Genomic DNA, 21754 nt, shown 5'->3' with positions numbered 1-21754 from the left:
CCAGCCGCTGTAAGGAGATTAAAGTGACATAAACGTCCCGGGTGGGAGGAGGGAGGGCAGAGAATTCAGGTCACCCCCATCCGTCCCCCATCTGACAGCCGCTATATCGCTATCCAATCCAATAAAATCCCCCCCCCCTTTGCTTTAATTAATTTTACAGCTAGCTTGCTTAATTACTTTCAATCAAAATCCTCCTGCCATCACAAAATTAGAAATGGTTGAGCTCCATTAGCCTAAATTCTTCATTTCCATACAGATCTCGTCCATGCAATTCTCTTCTACATGCTCCCTCACTTTGGGAGGCCTAAGCTAGTCAATCACTGGGGGGCTCGTACACTTGGGAGGCCACAATAAGCCAGGGGCTAGGAGATCATAGCCCCAGAGGGCTTGAGTAAAACAGAGGTTGGAGGATTACATGCATGAGTGAGTTGAATGCAGGGGCATCGCACTACTGGAAAGCCTGACAATACAGTTGGGGAACCAGCAATACTCGCAGGAGGCTGGAGGAGCGGGATCACATTCCTGGGAGACATGAATTAGCTCAGCAGATCGTACACCCAGGAGGCCTGAGTAAGCCATTTACAGGCCTGGTTGTGGCATCACACAATGGACTTGATGTATGTGGAGGATCAGACTCAGGAGAAGCCTCAGTGAGCTGGCACAGTTGGAAAAGGCTCATGTCACTTGGGGGTAGATGAATGTCTTAATCAAATTAGAGTCTTGAGATCACTCAACATAGAAGGGCTGCGTCCGGATCATGCCAGGGGATCACACATCCAGTGACATCCGTTCACCATAGGCAGATTAAATACCGTGGAGGTGATCACTCTTGTGTGAGGTCAGAGCACAGGGTTGAATGCTTCCTTGAGATCTCAAAGTGGATGCATCTGTCAAGGGAATAATGATAAAAGGCTCCAAGGAGACGTTTCACTTAGGCTACGTTCACATTAGCGTTCCGCTAATGTGCGTCGCTGTTGCGTCGGCGACGCAGCGGCGACGCGCCCCTATGTTTAACATGGGGGACGCATGCGTTTTTTTTGTTGCGTTTTCCGACACGTGCGTCGTTTCCGACGCTAGCATCGGACGCAAGAAAATGCAACAGCGTTTTTGCGTGCGTTTGCGCGCGTTTTGTTGTGCGTCGTGCGTTGCGTCGCCGACGCAGCGGCGCGCAACGCTAATGTGAACGTAGCCTAAGGCAGCCACAGAGGCAAGATATCAACATGCTGCTTCTACTTCGGATTTGTTTACACAACCGTATTTTTGATCCGAGTCCTGTCTGTGAAAAAAACGGACAGAACTCTCACCAATGTTGGTCAGCTGGGCAGTGCACGTGACCAATTTTTTTTCATTACAGAATCTGCACATGAACATAATCGCAGCATGCACAACTTTGCTCGTGTGAACCAACGAAATATGCATGAGATGCGCGTAGTGCTCATCTGACATGGAAATTGTAGGAATGAACAAGCACAGACTAACTTGTTTGGTAAACGTTTTCCACAGACTGAGGCTTTTAAGTTAAGTTATACCTATGGGTAACCTCAGTGATCGCACTCCCGGGGCCAATGAGTGTTCCCAATTTCTTCCCCCGAAGCTCTGGTCCCAGTGTCTTCCCCCAATGCTCTGGTCCCAATTTCTTCCCCCAATGCTCTGGTCCCAGTGTCTTCCCCCAATGCTCTGCTCCCAGTGTCTTCCCCCAATGCTCTGCTCCCAGTGTCTTCCCCCAATGCTCTGCTCCCAGTGTCTTCCCCCAATGCTCTGCTCCCAGTGTCTTCCCCCAATGCTCTGGTCCCAGTTTCTTCCCCCAATGCTCTGGTCCCAGTGTCTTCCCCCAATGCTCTGGTCCCAGTTTCTTCCCCCCAATGCTCTGGTCCCAGTTTCTTCCCCCCAATGTTCTGGTCCCAGTTTCTTCCCCCCAATGTTCTGGTCCCAGTTTCTTCCCCCCAATGCTCTGGTCCCAGTTTCTTCCCCCCAATGCTCTGGTCCCAGTGTCTTCCCCCCAATGCTCTGGTCCCAGTTTCTTCCCCCCAATGTTCTGGTCCCAGTTTCTTCCCCCCAATGCTCTGGTCCCAGTTTCTTCCCCCCAATGCTCTGGTCCCAGTTTCTTCCCCCCAATGCTCTGGTCCCAGTTTCTTCCCCCCAATGCTCTGGTCCCAGTTTCTTCCCCCCAATGCTCTGGTCCCAGTTTCTTCCCCCCAATGCTCTGGTCCCAGTGTCTTCCCCCAATGCTCTGGTCCCAGTTTCTTCCCCCCAATGCTCTGGTCCCAGTTTCTTCCCCCCAATGTTCTGGTCCCAGTTTCTTCCCCCCAATGCTCTGGTCCCAGTTTCTTCCCCCCAATGCTCTGGTCCCAGTGTCTTCCCCCAATGCTCTGGTCCCAGTTTCTTCCCCCCAATGCTCTGGTCCCAGTGTCTTCCCCCAATGCTCTGGTCCCAGTTTCTTCCCCCCAATGCTCTGGTCCCAGTGTCTTCCCCCAATGCTCTGGTCCCAGTGTCTTCCCCCAATGCTCTGGTCCCAGTTTCTTCCCCCAATGCTCTGGTCCCAGTGTCTTCCCCCAATGCTCTGGTCCAGTTTTCGGAGTATATTTAGAAATCATCAAAAGACACAATCACCATAAAAATAGTGCCTCATTTACTCAAGTAGGTATTTATTGTGTTTATTGTGCACTGAAAATTTATGCAGCAACAAATAAATAAAATGTGCCATATTTTATATTGATTATAAAGCTTTTTTTGATACTCCCCTACTGGCAGATAAGATACACATTAAAGGAGGTCCAACCCCCTGCAAATGTGCCCTACAGAGCACAGGCCGGTAATGTGGCTTGACACATAGGAGCCTGTTATTTTTTCTGTCATCGCTTGGATGAAGCCGTTCATAACAATCAGCGTTACATTCTATCTAACCAAAAACAGAATTGCTGGTGTGATCATGTACTACAGCACAGCATGTGTCAGCGACACAGACTGATCAATTAAAGGAAAAGCGCCCATATACTCATCAGAAAACTATATCATAGGAGACAAATGTCAGTAATAAGGGCTGAATTTCTCCAAAACTTATAACTTAATTTATAGCCAACTGCACACCATTCTCTGTTCGTACTGGAGCAGGTCTGTTGAGTATCTGGATTGATATTATTTTCCAAAACAAAACAAAATCCCAAAGAAACTTATTTCCACACTGAGTATGTGAGTGGACCCATCTTTTTGTTGTGTTCCGTAAACTGACCTATGGTGCATTATTGAAATCTGCAAAATGTCAATTCCTCTTGCAGGTACACTGAGTTTTATGATTGGAATTGCATTACATGTGGGAATTCCACTGGTTAAAAAAAAAAGTTTAGGTGCATTACTAAAAACACATGTAATCTGCACACAATTGTATCAGTAAAGTTTTGTCGAAGCCAAATACCAGGCAGTATGAAAAACAAGTTTTGACCACCTCAAAAAAGAAAACTGTCTGTATGTAGCCTAAGGCCTCGTTTACTGAATAAGGTTTTCAGCCCTTTTCTGTGCATGTGTCCATTTTTACCATCATCGTAGCAATACATTTTCTCATATGTAAAAAAAAAAATTTCCACACTTTTCCTAATTATTAAACAATAAAAAATAGAACACGTGGGTGACACATGGATGACCTCCATGTGCTGTTTTTTTTTCTGTCTCAAATCCATTTATTCGAATGGACGAGTCAGATCTGTAACTGCAACTCTGATGAATAATGGATTTCACTAAAAAAAAAAATATTTTCAAACAGAAGCTTAGAGCCAAATTCATAAAGTCTGGCGTTGTGCACACCAAACTTAATGATGGAGTAAGATGCGCCCAATTCATGAGGAGACATCCACCACGTAATTATTTAAGAGCATTTTTCACTTTTGTGCGCCTGATGTAGGTTACACCACCAAAGTGGAGACCTTTTTGAAGAAGTCATTGGGCGGTTTTACCATGTCCTGCCCCTACATTGCCCACTGTGGCAGATCATTCCTGGACAGGTGTGAACACACTAAAAGAAACAAAATTATTGTGCAACTTCACACATCCGTACGAGTTTTACCGTGAGAAAGTAATGCCAATATTTTTTTTTCTCAGGCATCATCCTAGTTGCTTCTATATTTTTTTCTTCTTCACTATGAGTTTTTTGTATCCACTGACATAACTGGTATGTATCGGTGAAAAATGGAGGAAACCTGGATGAAAACCTAAAGTGCGAAGATTGTCTTCAGTGTGTCATCCGCTTTATGTGGATCCCCATGGACTTTAATGACAGAGTCTGCTATGCAAAATGGATGAGAATAGGAAATGCTATGAAACTCATGAGCCGGAAACACAAATCTGTTTTTTTAGAAGTGATGTATATATGGCCCAATTAAACACTATAGGCAAGTGTACTGTCCGAGAAAAAAAAAAAAAGACATATCACACAGATGCGTGAATGTAGTCTAAGGGTGAGGCCTAAGTGTATAATGGCAATGTATCCGTAAATCACGCTACACAGATGATCCATATAGGATCCGGTTTTTTTTTTTTGCATATCCATATACTCGCATGAATGTTCTGCTGTGTGGAATATTACAGGTTTTTCCACTCGGACTGAGTGAGTGTGTAAAAGAATGGTCATACAAACAGCCCTGTTAATTACATTGGTCAGTGGGCTGACATCTGTATAGTACTGAATGAGCCCTAATGTTGGGATTGTCCAGATTCTAGTGCAAGGAGAACAGCCAGGGACTCCACAGCAGTTTGCCAAAAGACTTCTTTACAAAGGACCTTTCACTGAATTTTTAAATTTAACTTTAATACCTCCTATAGTGCCGCTGTGCCACGGGTTCTGGAACAGTTTTTTGTTCATGTGCACCTCAAATACAAGGGGACATAACTTTGTAACAAAAAGGCAAGTTTTCCCTTCAGCCATCTGGGCATTTGCTTTTTCTCCTCTGAAAAAAAGTTCCCTGTTCTCAGTTGGTTGAGGGAAAATTGGTGTCTATGACGGGGAGCATAACTTTGGAATTAAGGCTACTTTCACACTAGCGTCGGGCCGAGGTTCCGATGCTAGCAGTGAAACGGAGGCAGCGGATGCATTTTTCCTGCGCATCCGCTGCCCCATTGTAAGGTGCAGGGAGGTGGGGACCAAGTTCCGGCCACGCATGCGTGGTCGGAAAAAGCGGTCCGTCGGCAGCAAAAAATGTTACATGTAACGTTTTTTGCTCCCGGCGGTCCGCCACAACACGGCACAACCGTTGCAACGTGTGTCAATGCGTCGCAATGCGTCGCTAATGTTAATCTATGGGGCAAAAATGCATCCTGCAAACAACTTTGCAGGATGCGTTTTTCCCCCTAAACGACGCATTGCAAAAAACGCCAGTGTGAAAGTAGCCTAAAGGGCACAAAAAATAAAGAAAAACTGTTCCAGGATAGGAACAGCAGTCATTGGAGGAAGTACTCTGTTTAACCCCTTAGTAACCACCAATACCGCTTTTTACTGACCTGAGATATAAGAGAATAGAATCCCCGGACAGGTGGCAATCCAGCAGCTGTCGGCTGTCCACGATACTTGACAGCTTGCTGCATCAGCCACGATCAGTGTTGGTACCAACTATAGTCTTTTAACTCCTTAAATGCTGCAGTCAATAATGACTACAGCATCTACATGGTTAACAGAGTGTTGGCGCTTCCTCTTTTAATCCCATCGGCACCCTGAGATCTTGGTACGGGGGTCCTGATGTTTTTTCATGGCAATTCATGGTCAAATAATGGCCTTGAGTCTTCCAGCTATAGCGGCCTTCTCAGAAGTTAGAAACAGTCAGGTGGTAAAAATAAACTTCTTCATTCCTGTCATGTCACTTTCCATTAATTCCAGAAAAGCACCCAAAGGGTTAATTAACTATTTGTAAGCAATTTTGAATACGTTGAGGGGGTGCTCTTTTTAAAATGGAATCAATTTTGGGAATCTTCAACATATAGGACCCCCAAAGTCAATTCAAAAGTTATTAGGTCCTTAAAAAAATAAGTTTTGTACATTTCCTTGAAAAAATGAAAAATGACTGCCACATGTTTAAACCTTCTAAAATTCTAACAAAATAAAACAACATTTTACAAATGGTCAAGTAAAGCAGGCATGAGGGAAATGTCATTTATTAATGTTTTTCTGTGGTATGACTATCTGGATTAAAGTTCGAAAGCTGCAAATTTGTTGAAATTTTTGTAAAATTTCTGATATTTTTATAAATAAATGCAGAAAATGTCAACATACATTGTACTTTATGATAATGCTAAATTTATCACAAAAAAACAATTTCAAAATCAATGGGATATGTTTGTTGAGGCGTTCCAGAGTTACCGCAAAGTGACACTGGTCAGATTTAGAAAATTTGGCCCGGTCACTAATAGGTTAAAAAAAAATCCAAAAGAAAGGTCCACTTTCAAGACACAGGGTGCAATTTTTTTTTTTTATATAACTTTGACGTTAAGAGTCATTATCTATAAAATTTGACAGCCCTATTTGGTGGAAAGGAAAGCAACAATAATCGCCCTTTGAATGTTAAGGCTGTATTCACATGGTGGGTTTTTTTTTTTGCTGCATTTTCCAAAAACGAGGTCAAATTGCCATTCTTTTGTTACTTTTTTTTTTTTCAGCAAAATCACAGCACAAATTCATCGGATACGCATCATGTGAACACGGCCTAACTTATCGCACAGAATCATGGCCATTGTATAGCTCCCAGTGGGAGACTACATGCATACTGGTTTCCCTTTCACAACAGGGACTTGTTCAGCCTTTTGAGCGAAATGTTGAGATTTTGTATAATTGCATAGAGAAGCAAGGCAGTGATATTTCCAGACAAGCTTTCAAAACAATTCATTCAAGTTGTGCTGCAGACGCAGGACGTGTTACTGATATGTTAACCCTCCGCTTTATTTAGTTGCTAATTTCCCTTTAAGACTTCAGAGCTATAATTTCTCGTTGCCATAACCAAGTCAAAAATGGAGATGTCCTGTACCCTCTAAATGTCCTCCCTGAGCCAGTAAACTCATAACTGCACAATCCACAGTTGTCCCGACATTTCTCACTTTGCAGAACAACTGTTCCTATTCCACAACTGTTCCAAAAAGTGCAACTCCCCTCACCCCGCCAAAGCTACACAATCCCAAAACAAGGGCTCATCCGCCGAAAAATGTTATTAAGAAAAAGCTCCGCCGAAGCCAAAAGGACAAACCGCGGCACCTGTTATATGTAGACAACTGTCTGTCAGACAATCAGGACACACACACACTACGCATGGACGACAGGGAGAGACGTTACACGGGCAATGCAGGTTAGACTCATATTGGCACATAGTCCACAGGGACATGAGCTCCCATACTGAAAGTCCACAGCGTACCACGAAAAAGCTACATCCGCGCACACACCCATTGTAACGCCGCAAAAAGCTGTATAAATGTATCCATCCACTATCCGTACTAGATACCTTTTAGGCTAAATTTCACACACACACAACCAGTTTGTGTTTATTGAGAAATGAAGCCACTTAGCAAATCTTGATTTAAAACATCCTATTGTTTTGTGTATACATCTCCAAGGTACATAGTCCTACAGTCTGGCCTTTACTTCTTGTCAGTTTATGAAATACAAGTTCTTTTCCGGTCCATTCCCGGGTCTGAAACCGACGAATCCCCGAAATGCACAGTGCGTGCGCTGGGGGAGGGGGATTCATAAGTCTGCAGTCACAAAGAGTGACCGGACAACCCCTTTAAGAAGGAGGGGACAGATGTGTGACTGCATCAGACTACACAGGGTCTCTTGTAGTCTGTTACCTTGGAGACACAAATTTGTATAGCAACTGTATAAACAAAACTGTATGAAAATTTGAAGTCAAAATTTGCAAAAGTTGTTATTTTTATCCTAGATGCCTTGGAGCCATACATTTGGTTTTGATGGCTGACACAGCAATGGTCAACATTTTAGGTAATCTATATTAAAACGCTACCAATTGTTTATATCCTTTCACATATGAAGTGAGCTTACTGGTCTGCTCATAGTCCACATATAGCATTATTGTTGGGGGCACATTATTGTTGGGGGCACATTATTGTTGGGGGCACATTATTGTTGGAGGCACATTATTGTTGGAGGCACACAGCTGACCCGGGCTCTTTAGTGGTCGTTAGCGTTGCTTTGCTGTGTGCCCTGTCACATTTCCTCGCTATGTCCTTTCCAAGCCCAATATGGCCTTAATTTTTTTATTACCTGTTTGACTCTGCTGCCTTATTGCTCGCTCGTAGTTAATGGTCCCGTAACCACGGAAACCAAACGAATACAGAGTCACTAGAGAATGGAATGATTAAACAGGTTGCCCTTGCAAAACAAATTTACTTGAAGTAGAAATGTGTGCGGGGAGAGTGCTGACATGGTGGATGCTCGGGGCGCCCAGGAGTGCGGCCCTCTGCACCTGTGGACAATAAACCTGCAGCCTCCCGCACTTCCAGCCGGCCCTTATCACCCTCTTATACATGTAGCACAGCTCTACTACTCCCCCTGTGCTATGTACATTGTAAAGTAATTAAGCACCATTTTTATTGTGAACTTTTAGCATTTTTCGCATTAACAAAACACGTCAATTCTGTCACAGAGATGGCACTTGTATATTTCTTGTGTGAGATCAGCAAGTGCAAATTCACCCTTATTTCTTCATTCATGAAAATAACTTGCAATTGTCTAAGGCATGATTGAATTGAGTAGCGACGAAACGGACTTTGGGGTTTAGCACACAATATTCTTGGTGACCTCCAGCTCGTTAGTAAGAAGCTCCAAGCAGATCCTACTAGAGCCCCTCCTTCATGATCTAACGAGCACCCTACTCACTTAGCTCAGCTAACAGGTGTCCCCCAGCTCTCCAGCACTGATCAAGTGTCACTTTTTTTTATTTTATTCAAGTCACAGAACAAAGTCAGTCTGTTCCCCCCCCCTCCACAGAAGCTAAAACTGACAGCTGGTTCCCTGCAATCATTATTCCATAAGATGGCTCCTGCTGCCCTTCATATAGAGAATATGCTCGCAACACTTCAGGAACAGGCCCCAACACCTCTCCTCAGGCTGCTGAATGGCAAATATGGCTCTCATCTGTGGCAATAAGAGGACCATAAAGTATCAATGTGGGACCACAAAGTATCAGTGTGTACCCGTGCATGCATGGGACCACAAAGTATCAGTGTGTACCCCGGCATATGTGGGACCCCAAAGTATCAGTGTGTACCCCGGCATACGTGGGACCAAAACGTATCGGTGTGTACCCCTGCATATGTGGGACCACAAAGTATCAGTGTGTACCCCTGCATATGTGGGACCACAAAGTATCAGTGTGTACCCCGGCATATGTGGGATCACAAAGTATCTGTGTATACCCCGGCATACATGAGACCACAAAGTATCAGTGTGTACCCCGGCATATGTGGGATCACAAAGTATCAGTGTATACCCCGGCATATGTGGGATCACAAAGTATCAGTGTGTACCCTGGCATACGTGGGACCACAAAGTATCAGTGTGTACCCCGGCATATGTGGGATCACAAAGTATCTGTGTGTACCCCGGCATACGTAGGACCACAAAGTATCAGTGTGTACCCCGGCATACGTGGGACCACAAAGTATCTGTGTGCACCCCGGCATATGTGGGATCACAAAGTATCAGTGTATACCCCGGCATATGTGGGATCACAAAGTATCAGTGTATACCCCGGCATATGTGGGATCACAAAGTATCAGTGTTTTCCCCCGGCATATGTGGGATCACAAAGTATCAGTGTGTACCCTGGCATACGTGGGACCACAAAGTATCAGTGTGTACCCCGGCATATGTGGGATCACAAAGTATCTGTGTGTACCCCGGCATACGTAGGACCACAAAGTATCAGTGTGTACCCCGGCATACGTGGGACAACAAAGTATCATTGTGTACCCCGGCATATGTGGGATCACAAAGTATCAGTGTGTACCCCGGCATATGTGGGATCACAAAGTATCAGTGTGTACCCCGGCATATGTGCGATCACAAAGTATCAGTGTGTACCCCGGCATACGTGGGACCACAAAGTATCAGTGTGTACCCCGGCATATGTGCGATCACAAAGTATCAGTGTGTACCCCGGCATACGTGGGACCACAAAGTATCTGTGTGCACCCCGGCATATGTGGGATCACAAAGTATCAGTGTATACCCCGGCATATGTGGGATCACAAAGTATCAGTGTATACCCCGGCATATGTGGGATCACAAAGTATCAGTGTTTTCCCCCGGCATATGTGGGATCACAAAGTATCTGTGTGTACCCCGGCATATGTGGGATCACAAAGTATCAGTGTGTACCCCGGCATATGTGCGATCACAAAGTATCAGTGTGTACCCCGGCATACGTGGGACCACAAAGTATCTGTGTGCACCCCGGCATATGTGGGATCACAAAGTATCAGTGTGTACCCCGGCATATGTGGGATCACAAAGTATCAGTGTGTACCCCGGCATATGTGCGATCACAAAGTATCAGTGTGTACCCCGGCATATGTGCGATCACAAAGTATCAGTGTGTACCCCGGCATATGTGGGATCACAAAGTATCTGTGTGTACCCCGGCATACGTGGGACCACAAAGTATCAGTGTGTACCCCGGCATACGTGGGACCACAAAGTATCAGTGTGTACCCCGGCATACGTGGGACCACAAAGTATCAGTGTGTACCCCGGCATATGTGGGATCACAAAGTATCAGTGTGTACCCCGGCATATGTGGGATCACAAAGTATCAGTGTGTACCCCGGCATATGTGGGATCACAAAGTATCAGTGTGTACCCCGGCATATGTGCGATCACAAAGTATCAGTGTGTACCCTGGCATACGTGGGACCACAAAGTATCAGTGTGTACCCCGGCATATGTGCGATCACAAAGTATCAGTGTGTACCCCGGCATACGTGGGACCACAAAGTATCAGTGTGTACCCTGGCATACGTGGGACCACAAAGTATCAGTGTGTACCCCGGCATATGTGCGATCACAAAGTATCAGTGTGTACCCTGGCATACGTGGGACCACAAAGTATCAGTGTGTACCCCGGCATATGCATAGGTGACAGCTCGCCTGCCATTGCTGCTGTCTATTGTTGTCACATATTAGTTTTACATATTTTTATCTTAGTCATTTTTGGGTGGAAACTTTCTTGAGCTATGAATCTCTTGATACTTCATAGTTTTCACATCGGGTTCGTCGACTGCCTGAAAAGCTCCTCAAAACTGTTACATTTGTTGCCTCTGTATGGGCAAAATGAAAACCTTTGAAAAACAATTGATCTGATAAAAAAAAAACATGTTTTTTTTTTACTGCAATTAAGTTACATTTTTGTACCGATGTCCGGCTTTATTCATATCTAAATCGACCACTTTAAATGGAATCACAATGAAATATATTTTTATGTTCATTTTGCTTCCTATTTCATTAGAACTATTTGTTAATATTTAATACGTGAAAACCACAGGTTTATGGCACTTATTTTTTATGTTGTACACTGGTGAACCATGGATTTCCTGGATTGACCTGAAGGACCATGGTTTAGATGGTAATTGTTCACCATTCAGTATTCCTGTGTTAGCCGGAATTATCCCTGGCATTACAGCAGCAGAGATGCAGCCACATTTACAATATTTTGCACCGGTTTCTCCTGATCGTTACTTATTCCAATCTTTTCCCTGTTATCTGGAGGCGGCAGAGACATAGGGGGCGCCACATTCCAGTCAATACCGTAAGGTAATAGAAGCCAAGACTTGCAATTATTTTCCTTGTCAAGTTTTCATTTTCTACTTCCTAAAAGCTTTCAAATGAAGAGCTTCTGGCAATGGGAAAACAGATTATGATAAACATGAAAATGTTTTATGAGAACTGGACTCTGCACCAATGATAAATATGTGTGAAAAATGCAGTCCACAATTTACAAGTCAGCGGATGTACGAGCCGCCGTCACTTGTGTTCACACCGGCTAGTGACTTCCAAAGTTTCTTGGATTTTTTTAGATATTCGGAATCTTTCATTTCTCTTTACAATATTTTGTTTTTTGACTGTCTCGTAGATTACATAGTTGTTGTAGAAACTTTTGAGTACTGATATACTGTTGTGGGTATTAACCTTGGACGTGTGCATTCCTTCTGTTTTGACAGGAATGAGCTATAGAAGGTAATTTTCCTATAAATCTATATTTTTTGGGGGAGGGGTTGGTATCAGTAAAATATACACAAAGCTCATTGTACCTAAGGAACCTTCCCATCTCCGTACAATGGACCTGCAGATGCGTCCCCTGCTCCCACCTGTAATCCAGCCAGAGCCCTGTATGCCTCCGGCCCTGACAACCTGTAAACAGGAGGCGGAACATCAGCTGACATTTGCTTGGGAAGGAGTATAATCTGGTTTTCCATCACAAGCCATCTCATCTTCTGAGAGACAGTGTGATGTGTCCTGTACCAGAGTGGCGCCCCCATATGGTGGTGTCTGTGACTGCGCATAGTGGGGAGGGATCACTACAATGATTGCTAGGCCTCATGAGATATTGTAACCCATCAACCTTCACATTTCTAACAGGACCAAGTCAATTATTTAGGAATATCTGCATTCTACTCATTCTCATCACTTGTTGCAGTTCAGGAGATTCTTCAAACTACCAATGTATTTTATATAAGCTCCGAGCATTTGATAATCATCTTTGTACTTGGTTGATATTTTTGCAATCCTGCACACAAGTTGTCAAAGTTTGCACGGTTGACGTATCTACAGTAAGCTTGTACTACACACATACAATAATGACGGCGGCCTTGTATCATAGGGACTACCTGAGAACATCTGATGAGGTGAAGGGGGGATGTATCATTGTAAAGCCACAGATTTAAGATAATCGTATTTACCTGGATAATATTCTAATACTTGTAATGTGCGCGCACACGATATGCCCTCTCCATGTCGTAAACACATATATGATGTCACAATAACGTACATTTATTTTCCAAGCTCCTCCCAGCCTCTGGGGAAATCAGACTAAAAGAGGCTAATGCAAAGCAGATACTTCTTTTTCCTCTTTTTTTTTCATGACAGTGTTCACAAAATTTATTTTCTAACTCTTCTAATCTTTGGTACACAACCATTTAATTTACATAACCCAGCCCTCTCGTAAAGCACGAGGAAAAAAAATATCTCAGCACTCGTTTAATTAAAAAATGTAAATTTGCTGTCATCTTGGGGCCTGGTGAGTTAGGGACGACAGTGGCATCTTTTACTGCTGACAGCGAAGCACAGAACGTGTTTTGTGAACTGCAGGAAAATGAGACGATAAGGGACATGTGTGGACAGAGGCCGAGAACACCACGACGTCCATCGCCCGCCACAGGAGGAAATCTAGGACCTCATCCCACAGGACCTCATCCCACAGGAGGAAATCTAGGACCTCATCCCACAGGAGGAAATCTAGGACCTCATCCCACAGGACCTCATCCCACAGGACCTCATCCCACAGGACCTCATCCCACAGGACCTCATCCCACAGGAGGAAATCTAGAACCTCATCCCACAGGAGGAAATCTAGAACCTCATCCCACAGGAGGAAATCTAGAACCTCATCCCACAGGAGGAAATCTAGGACCTCATCCCACAGGAGGAAATCTAGGACCTCATCCCACAGGAGGAAATCTAGGACCTCATCCCACAGGAGGAAATCTAGGACCTCATCCCACAGGAGGAAATCTAGGACCTCATCCCACAGGACCTCATCCCACAGGACCATCAAAATAGGAAACAGGAACATTCACATTTCACTTGTAAATATAAGTCACATAATTTGATGCTAATTGATTGATCTCCACAATCAAAAAACATAAAAAAAAAAAAAAATCCTGGTATAGAAAGTGTCAAGCAATCATGCTATTCTAGTGTGAATCTAAACTGAGAAGTTTCTCCAGCTGAAGTAAGACGGCACAACCACCAAGTGGAGAGGCGACATAGTCTATGCGCAGCCATTAGAACTGGCGGGCTGGCTGAGAGTTGTAGTCCGACAACTAAGGAGAGACATGTTGCACATGATTCTTGCTCGGGATTTGCGTCCAGCACTGAACATATCCATCACTCACAGACTTCAGTCTTGTGTCCATCACTGTGCACACTGCCCAACTAATAAATAATGGACCATACTTGACACTTTAGCGATGGCGCTAAATAAGTCGATGTACAATTTTAGATTTTATTAACACGCTTTATATGAGTGCTATCACAGAGAAATGGAGCGATAAGACAGTGCCAGGCTCAGGCTCATACAGGGCTCGTTATACGGGATAATGTTCCTTTTTTTTTTTTTTGTTTAAAAGCTGAAACCATGATCTCCTGGGTGTGATCACAGTCACTACGGAAACCCCTGAGCACATGTGCGACGGCTGTAACCGTCTCTGCAGACAATGCCTGCAAGGTTCAACTGCCACCGGCTGCCTGAATAATGCCCTCTTCACCTGAGCCACCTTCCTAAGATGTGAAGCAAACAGGGTTCCTCCCAAAAATAAAATATTAAATTACAATAATGATCACTGCTCACAACAGCCACTGCCTTGTCCCAAATTAATGACATTCCTTTCAGGTTACACAGACTCTCACAAATAAACCAGAAGTACCAGAACCTGGGATAGAATAACATGAAAGGAGCTCTCCCTGCACCATCGCCTCTGCCTGACATACGGCGGTCCATGACAACTGCCCCCTCCATCCCACCATTGCACAATGGGCACAAGTCCATCCAAACAGAACAAGACACTGATCCGGCAGCCTGAGATCACCCCTCCTGACCCCCAGAGTGGCATCCTGCCACCATGCCACTGCTCAGTGCCCTCTGTGATGGGCACAAAACTTTCCCCCATCCATTATAGGAGGGGGTCTGACTCTAAACTTTACTACAGAACGTTAAACAGAAACTATAGACAAACAATAGTCAAAGTGAAAACGACACCGGTGAGTCAGGAAGAAACACAATGCAAATAACACACAAAAGCTCGTTTATTAAAACTTCTAATACAGCATAGGATGAAAAGAGAGAAGCAAGTGCCAGGTACTCACCATAGTCAGAGAATCCAAAGCTGAATTCACTTAAATAATCAACTTTCATAATACTTAATTAGTATCTAATTGAGGCTGATTTGCTTCCCGGATCACAAGTTGTTTGACTGATGTCACTGTGTGTCTGTGGGAGCTCTGTCAGTGGGGCAGGCGAGCAGCCTAGGATTGGCACAGCAGCAATGGCACCGCCTCCTACTGGCCTTACCAACTGCTTAGAGGGCAGGTGAAAGATCACAGTGGCCTGCCCCTTTCCCTGTGTATAGTATGTGCTTCCCTCTGAACACTGCTGCCTCAGAGGTAGATGTGAAGTGAATGAGCTCCCAGCATGGAGTTTGCAAGTAGAAAAAAAAAAAACCCCACACACACAAGCCCAGTCACAGAGAGTCAGGCTGCCCTATCAGTGTGTCGCGCTCTCAGGGGCTGTCCTTCCTGCTACACAGGCTTGTTCCCAGAGCATGGAGTCCCTGACAGCGGAGGCGGCACAAGACATTCCTAACACACAGGGCACACTCATTATTGGGGTCCCCACAGGAGCCCTCCGCCACAGACAGAGGTGCCCAGTGGTCAACAGAAAACAGACGAAAAGAGGAAATGTTACAAATGTCTTTACTGTAATGTTAAACCAGGCTTGATAAAAAGCAACAATAAAAAGATGGCAAAATTAAGTCATTTTCACATCTACTGCTCTACCGAGACATTAATAAATTCCAAATGTCTGTAACGCGCATAAAATCCAGGTGCAGATACTTTCCCGCAAACTGTGGAGAAAAATCTAACTAAGAGATTGCATTATAATAATCTATCCCCCGAGCACTTTGTCAAATAAATACATGGGGAGGAACGGTGTGTAATCTTTGCTGCCCACAGAAATTTGGAAAATATTGCGCCATTTTCAATCCATGTGTCTCTATGAACATATTCCTCTAAATTGGAATTCTGCACCCAAGTGTTCCCAGAACTCGGCTACATGTGTAGACAGTCGTTCCCAGTCTCACAGTACTGTAACATTACCTTCTTTATTTCCGTTTTCACACAGGGTTATAACAAAGACCACAACATCCTGTATTATGACATTAGAGGCTGATATTATTTATCAGTCACTGAAGGCTGTGTGCAGATATGAAGTTGTCAATTCTCCAATATCCACCAGTTTAGTTCATGTTTTGGACAAATTAAATCCTTTGATAGAACATGTGTGTCGTGTAATCGTGTGTGTCTCATGTAACGGCGCGTGTCTCATGTCATCGCGCGTGTCTTGTGTAATTGTGTGTCTCGTGTAACCACATGTCATGTAATTGTGTGTTTCCCGTGTAATTGTGTCTCATGTAACGGCGCGTGTCTTGTGTAATTGCGTGTCTCGTGTCACCGCGCGTCTTCTGTAACCACATGTCATGTAATTGTGTGTTTCCCGTGTAATCGCGTGTGTCTCATGTAACGGCGCATGTCTCATGTCATCACGCGTGTCTTGTGTAATTGCGTGTCTCGTGTCACCGCGCGTGTCTTGTGTAACCACATGTCATGTAATTGTGTGTTTCCCGTGTAATTGTGTCTCATGTAATCATGTGTGTCTCTTGTAATCCCGTGTGTCTCGTGTAACCGTGTGTCATGTAATTGTGTGTTTCCCGTGTAATTGTATGTTTCCCGTTTAATTGTGTGTGGGTCTCGTGTAACTGTGTGTGTGTCATGTAACTGTGTGTTTCTTGTGTGTTTCCCATGTGATTGTGTGTGTCTCATGTAACTGTGTGTGTGTGTGTGGGGGGGGTCTCGTGTAATTGTGTGTTTTTCCCGTGTAATTGTGTGTGTTTTTCCCGTGTAATTGTGTGTGTTTCCGGTGTAACTGTGTGTTAGTCTCGTGTATCCGTGTGTCTCGTGTAACTGGGTGGGGGGGTGTCTCGTGTAATTGTGTGTATTTCCGTGTAATTGTGTGTGTTTCCGGTGTAATTGTGTGTGGGTCTCGTGTATCCGTGTGTCCCGTGTAACTGTGTGGGGTGGGGGGGTGTCTCGTGTAATTGTGTGTATTTCCGTGTAATTGTGTGTGGGTCTCGTGTATCTGTGTGAGGGGGGGGGGGGTCTCGTGTAATTGTGCTGCTGTCTGTTTTCTCTTAATCTGAGCTGAAGGAGTTATTTATCGTAAATAGTTTGGGTTGAGATACAACTATAAAAGTCTTGCAATCCAATGCGTCCCAGTGGCAATTCAAAGCTCGAGGACAGTCGAGCACAACCTTGAATGCGGGAACTAAGATTGGGGCACTAGAGTGGATACCCTAACATATTAAAGGACATACAGTGGCTTGCAAAAGTATTCACCCCCCTTATCTTTTTACCCATTTTTTACTTTCCAACGTGTTTCAATATTTTTATATTCGATTTGTGTCTCCGAGGCATCCGCACTAAAGAGTCTTTTGCTATGAAGCCCCTAAAATTTGCTGGTGCAAGCAATTCCCTTCATAAGTCCCATACTTAGTGACAGGACGTCCCCCTGTGTACAATCTAAGTGTCACATGTCTGTCAGTATATACACTTTACCTTTTCTGAAAGGCCACAGAGGCTGCAACACCATTAACAAGAAGCACCACTAACCAAACACCATGAAGACCAAGGAGATCTCTGAACAAGTCAGGGACAAAGTTGTTGAGAAGTACAAGTCAGGGTTTGGTTATAAAAAATAATAATAATAATCTCCCAATCTCTGTTGATCCCCTGGAGCACCATCAAATCCATTATCATCAAATGGAAAGAACATGGTACCACACCAAACCTGCCAAAAGAGGGTGCCCACAAAACTCTCAGCCCGGGCAAGGAGGGCATTAATCAGAGAGGAAGCACAGAGACCAAAGGCAACCCTGAAATAGCTGCTGAGTTCCCAAGCAAAGACTGTAGAGTATGACCACAATAAGCCGTACGCTCCATAGAGGTGGCCTTTATTCAAGAGTGGGCAGAAAAAAAAGCCTTTACTGACACAAAAATTCTAAGGCTCGTTTTGAGTTTGCGAAAAAGTCATGTGGGAGATTCCCCAAATGTCTGGAGGTAGGTGCTGTAGTCCGATAAGACCAAAATTGAACTTTTTGGCTACAAGGGTAAATGCTATGTCTGGCATCAAACCAACACAGCTCATCACCCCAAGAACACCATTCCTATAGTGAAATAAGGTGGTGGAAGCATCATGCTGTGGGGATATTTTTTTGGCAGCAGACACAGGGAAAATGGTGCAAGTTGAGTGGGGAAGATGTATGGTGCGAAATACAGGGATATTCTTGGGCAAAATCGGTTTCGGTGATGACTGGGACTTTGGTTCACTTTCCAACAAGACAATGACCCAAAGCATACTGCTAAAGTAACACTCGAGTAATTCTGGAATGCTGTAGATAAGCCCCTAATGTATCCTGAAAGATGAGAAAAAGAGGCTATATTATACTCACCCAGGGGCGGTTCTGGTCCGATGGGCGTCACAGTCCGGTCCGGGGCCTCCTATCTTCTTACGATGACGTCCTCTTTTTGTATTCACGCTCCGGCGTACTTTGTCTGCCCTGTTGAGGGCAGAGCAAAGTACTGCAGTGCGCAGGCGCTGGGCCTCCTCAACAGGGCAGGCAAAGTGCGCCGGAGCCGCAGCATGAATACAAAAAAGAGGACTTCATCGTAAGAAGATGGAAGGCCCCGGACTGGACCGCGACGCCCATCGGACCAGAACCGGACAGGGACCACCCCTGGGTGAGTTTTCTCATCTTTCAGGAAACATCGGGGGCTTATCTACAGCATTACAGAATGCTGTAGATAAGCCCCTGATGAAGGTGGGCTTAGCTCACCTTCGATTTTGGGGGTGACAGGTTCCCTTTAAGGGGAAACGTGTAAATATTTTAGCGTAGCCTAGACAAAGCCCAGACCTTAATCCAATGGAAAATCTGAGGTCAGACATGAACATTGCTGTTCACCAGAGGAAACCATCAAATCTGAAGGAGTTTGGGAAGTTCTTCCTTGAAGAATGGGCAAAAGTCCCAGTGAAAAGCTCATAGAGACTTATCCAAAGTGACTTGCAAATGTAATTGCTACAAAAGGAGGCTCTACAAAGTACTGACTTTAGGGGAGGGAATACTTAAGCACACTGACGTTTTCAGTTCTTTGCTTCAGAATGAAACGAAAAATGTTCAGAATTGTAGGCACGTTTTTTACATGAACTGGTGCAAACCCTACAAAAAGTGAAATTCCAGGTTGCGAGGTAGCAAAACATGAAAAATGCAAAGGGGGCTGTAAGGCTGTGACCCGTGTCACAGGTAGGGGTCGCTGTTTGTGCTCCCCAGAATGCCTACAGATGCGTAGTGAGGCTATGAGGGGGTATTGCAGTCACAGGTGTAGCTGTGATTGCAATGGTGAAGCAGTGAACAATGTCACAGGTAGGGGGGTCGCTGTGTTTACTCCCCAGGATGTGCATGGAGGTGTATGGCAGACACGGGCGTAGCGTTGACTGCAATGTAGTTTAGAAATAATTTAAGTGTTATCTTGGACATGCTATTGTCCAGGACAGACGTAGGGAAAACCGGCTCTGGAATTTGTGTTTTGGTTTGAAACTGACTGCAGTATGTTAGCGGTGCAGTCCGTTTCATTTCCGGTCTGGGTTTTCCATGTGGCTGAAGGCCACAGGTTCTGTGTTAAAATCCCTGTAGTGAAGAGTATGAGTGTGTCAGAGTCAAGTGCAGCATCCGTGTCAGTCTGGTGTGTGCTGTTGTGCATAGCAGAGGCCTGCAGAGCGGTGTGTGTGTGTGAAGCAGCACAAGCCAGCAGCAATGGCAGCTGAATAAGCCTGGCACCTGCAGCGTACTCAGCGATGCAAGTCGTCCACGGTAAATGGTCTCAGATGTGGATGTCCTGTGCCCAGAGGTGAACAGAGGTGGATGTCCTATGCCCAAAAGAGGACTGGCTTGTGTAATGATTGCAAGCAGGTGGATATGGTGCCCGGCTGCGATCCGGAGGACATCATGGACTGTACGGATGTGAGTAAAGAGACAGTAATGCAGCATGCGATCGCCCATGGTTACAGGACAAGGAGAGGTCCGGCGTGTTTAGAGGCTGCAAAACTAATGAAGTAAAGCTGTGTGGGTAAAGAGACTGATACAGTGGTGCAGGAAACTCTCGGGAACTAGTCAGAGGAGTGTTCGTTTTCTTTATTGTTCTGCTTCTGCTCATCCATAGTGTTGAGCATGTGTGACAGACAATTATATATGTTTCCCGTGGTGGTCTGTTTATATATGCAAAATTAAATGAGTAGAGCTGTGTGTGGAGACTTTAATACGGCGCTGCGGTCGCCCACGGTTACTGGACGAGGAGAGGTCCAGTGTGTTTAGGGACTGCAATCTAAAGCCGTATGATGTGTAGTGCTATGAAACGGGCACCGAGACGAGATGCAACTGTGTGTATTGAACTTGACGTGATGACGTGTAATATAAAGTGCTATGGACTTTTATGTGTGAAGTAACATATTTAAAGAGACTTTTGTGTTTGAACTTTGTGGGTCACTGCCTCATCACTGCGTATGGTGCTACCGCTGCACCACAGGGCGTATAGTTTTGTAAGCCACTTTATATGTGGCTGTGTTATCAATAGTGATGAGTGAATATACTCGTTACTCGAGATTTCCCAAGCACGCTCGGGTGTCCTCCGAGTATTTTTTAGTGCTCAGAGATATCGTTTTTTTCGTCGCAGCTGGATGATTTACATCTGTTTGCCAGCTTGATTACATGTGGGGATTCCCTAGCAACCAGTCAACCCCCACACGCACTTATGCTGGCTAAAAGCTGTAAATCATTCAGCTGTGGCGATGAAAACTAAATCTCCGAGCACTAAAAAATACTCGGAGGACCCCCGAGCGTGCTCGGTAAATCTTGAGTAACGAGTATATTCGCTCATCACTAGCTATCAACTGTTTCATTTGAAATTGCTCCGCAAAGGTGTTTGGTAAATTAGAAAACCCATTTTCAGACATCTGATTAGGGCATACGGACACACTTTGGATCTCTATATCCCAGTATATACTGGTCCCAAGTGTCTCTTCTCAGACTTGACACATTTGAATGACATGGACAGCTATGTAACATTATGGTGGGGCCACTAGCGAATTGTACAGCAGCAAGATATCCTATGTATTTTTCTTTTTGGGGGTTGGTTTTAAGCCTGTAGTGTGAAAACTGTGTTTGCATAAACAAATGACAAAGACGTTCTGTAGTGAAGGCTCTTTGTGCTCCTCTAGCAGCTATGTGTAGACTTGAAACCATGGTAAGCCTTCCAACACTGACAATGACATACAGATATTTTATGCCACTTAGGTAATAAACACAACAATATGCTGGAACTCGCACAATTCCTACACGTACATGGCCTTCCCTTATGGCACATCCAACTGCAGCCAGTAATATGGCTGCCAGGACCACCATTTTTCACACCTTGCAGTTTTTTGGTACTGAACCCTCCGCCATCCCCCTCGCACACATGGTTGTCCCCAGATAATGGACCTTGTTGTACCCTTACTTGGTCTAGGATATTTGGGCCTCTAGGAGTAGAAATGGCCCAATCTGTAAATCTAAAAATTTGTTCCCCATCCTGCAAGAATAATTGTTATATATTGGACAAGTTTTATTT

The 21754-nt window shown here is 44.6% G+C and overlaps 1 protein-coding gene across 4 annotated transcripts in view; it reads right to left on the bottom strand.

Moving 5' to 3' along the window:
• Positions 1-21754, bottom strand: part of CASZ1 (castor zinc finger 1) — a 245546-nt gene that overhangs the window by 36769 nt on the left and 187023 nt on the right. Inside the window, exon 1 of one of the 4 annotated variants that reach the window (XM_069742841.1) lies at positions 15128-15396. The exons of the other annotated variants lie outside the window; for them this stretch is intronic. Coding sequence (XP_069598942.1) covers positions 15128-15176 — 49 coding nt within the window. The 5' untranslated portion in view covers positions 15177-15396. Of the gene's footprint in view, positions 1-15127; positions 15397-21754 lie in introns of those variants that run through there. 4 annotated transcript variants of the gene reach the window in all.

This window comes from Ranitomeya imitator, chromosome 10, assembly GCF_032444005.1.
Source record: "Ranitomeya imitator isolate aRanImi1 chromosome 10, aRanImi1.pri, whole genome shotgun sequence".
NCBI classification, from domain to species: Eukaryota; Metazoa; Chordata; class Amphibia; order Anura; family Dendrobatidae; genus Ranitomeya; species Ranitomeya imitator.
Note: the sequence above shows the minus strand (reverse complement) of the source record. Positions and strands in the feature narration are given on the sequence as shown.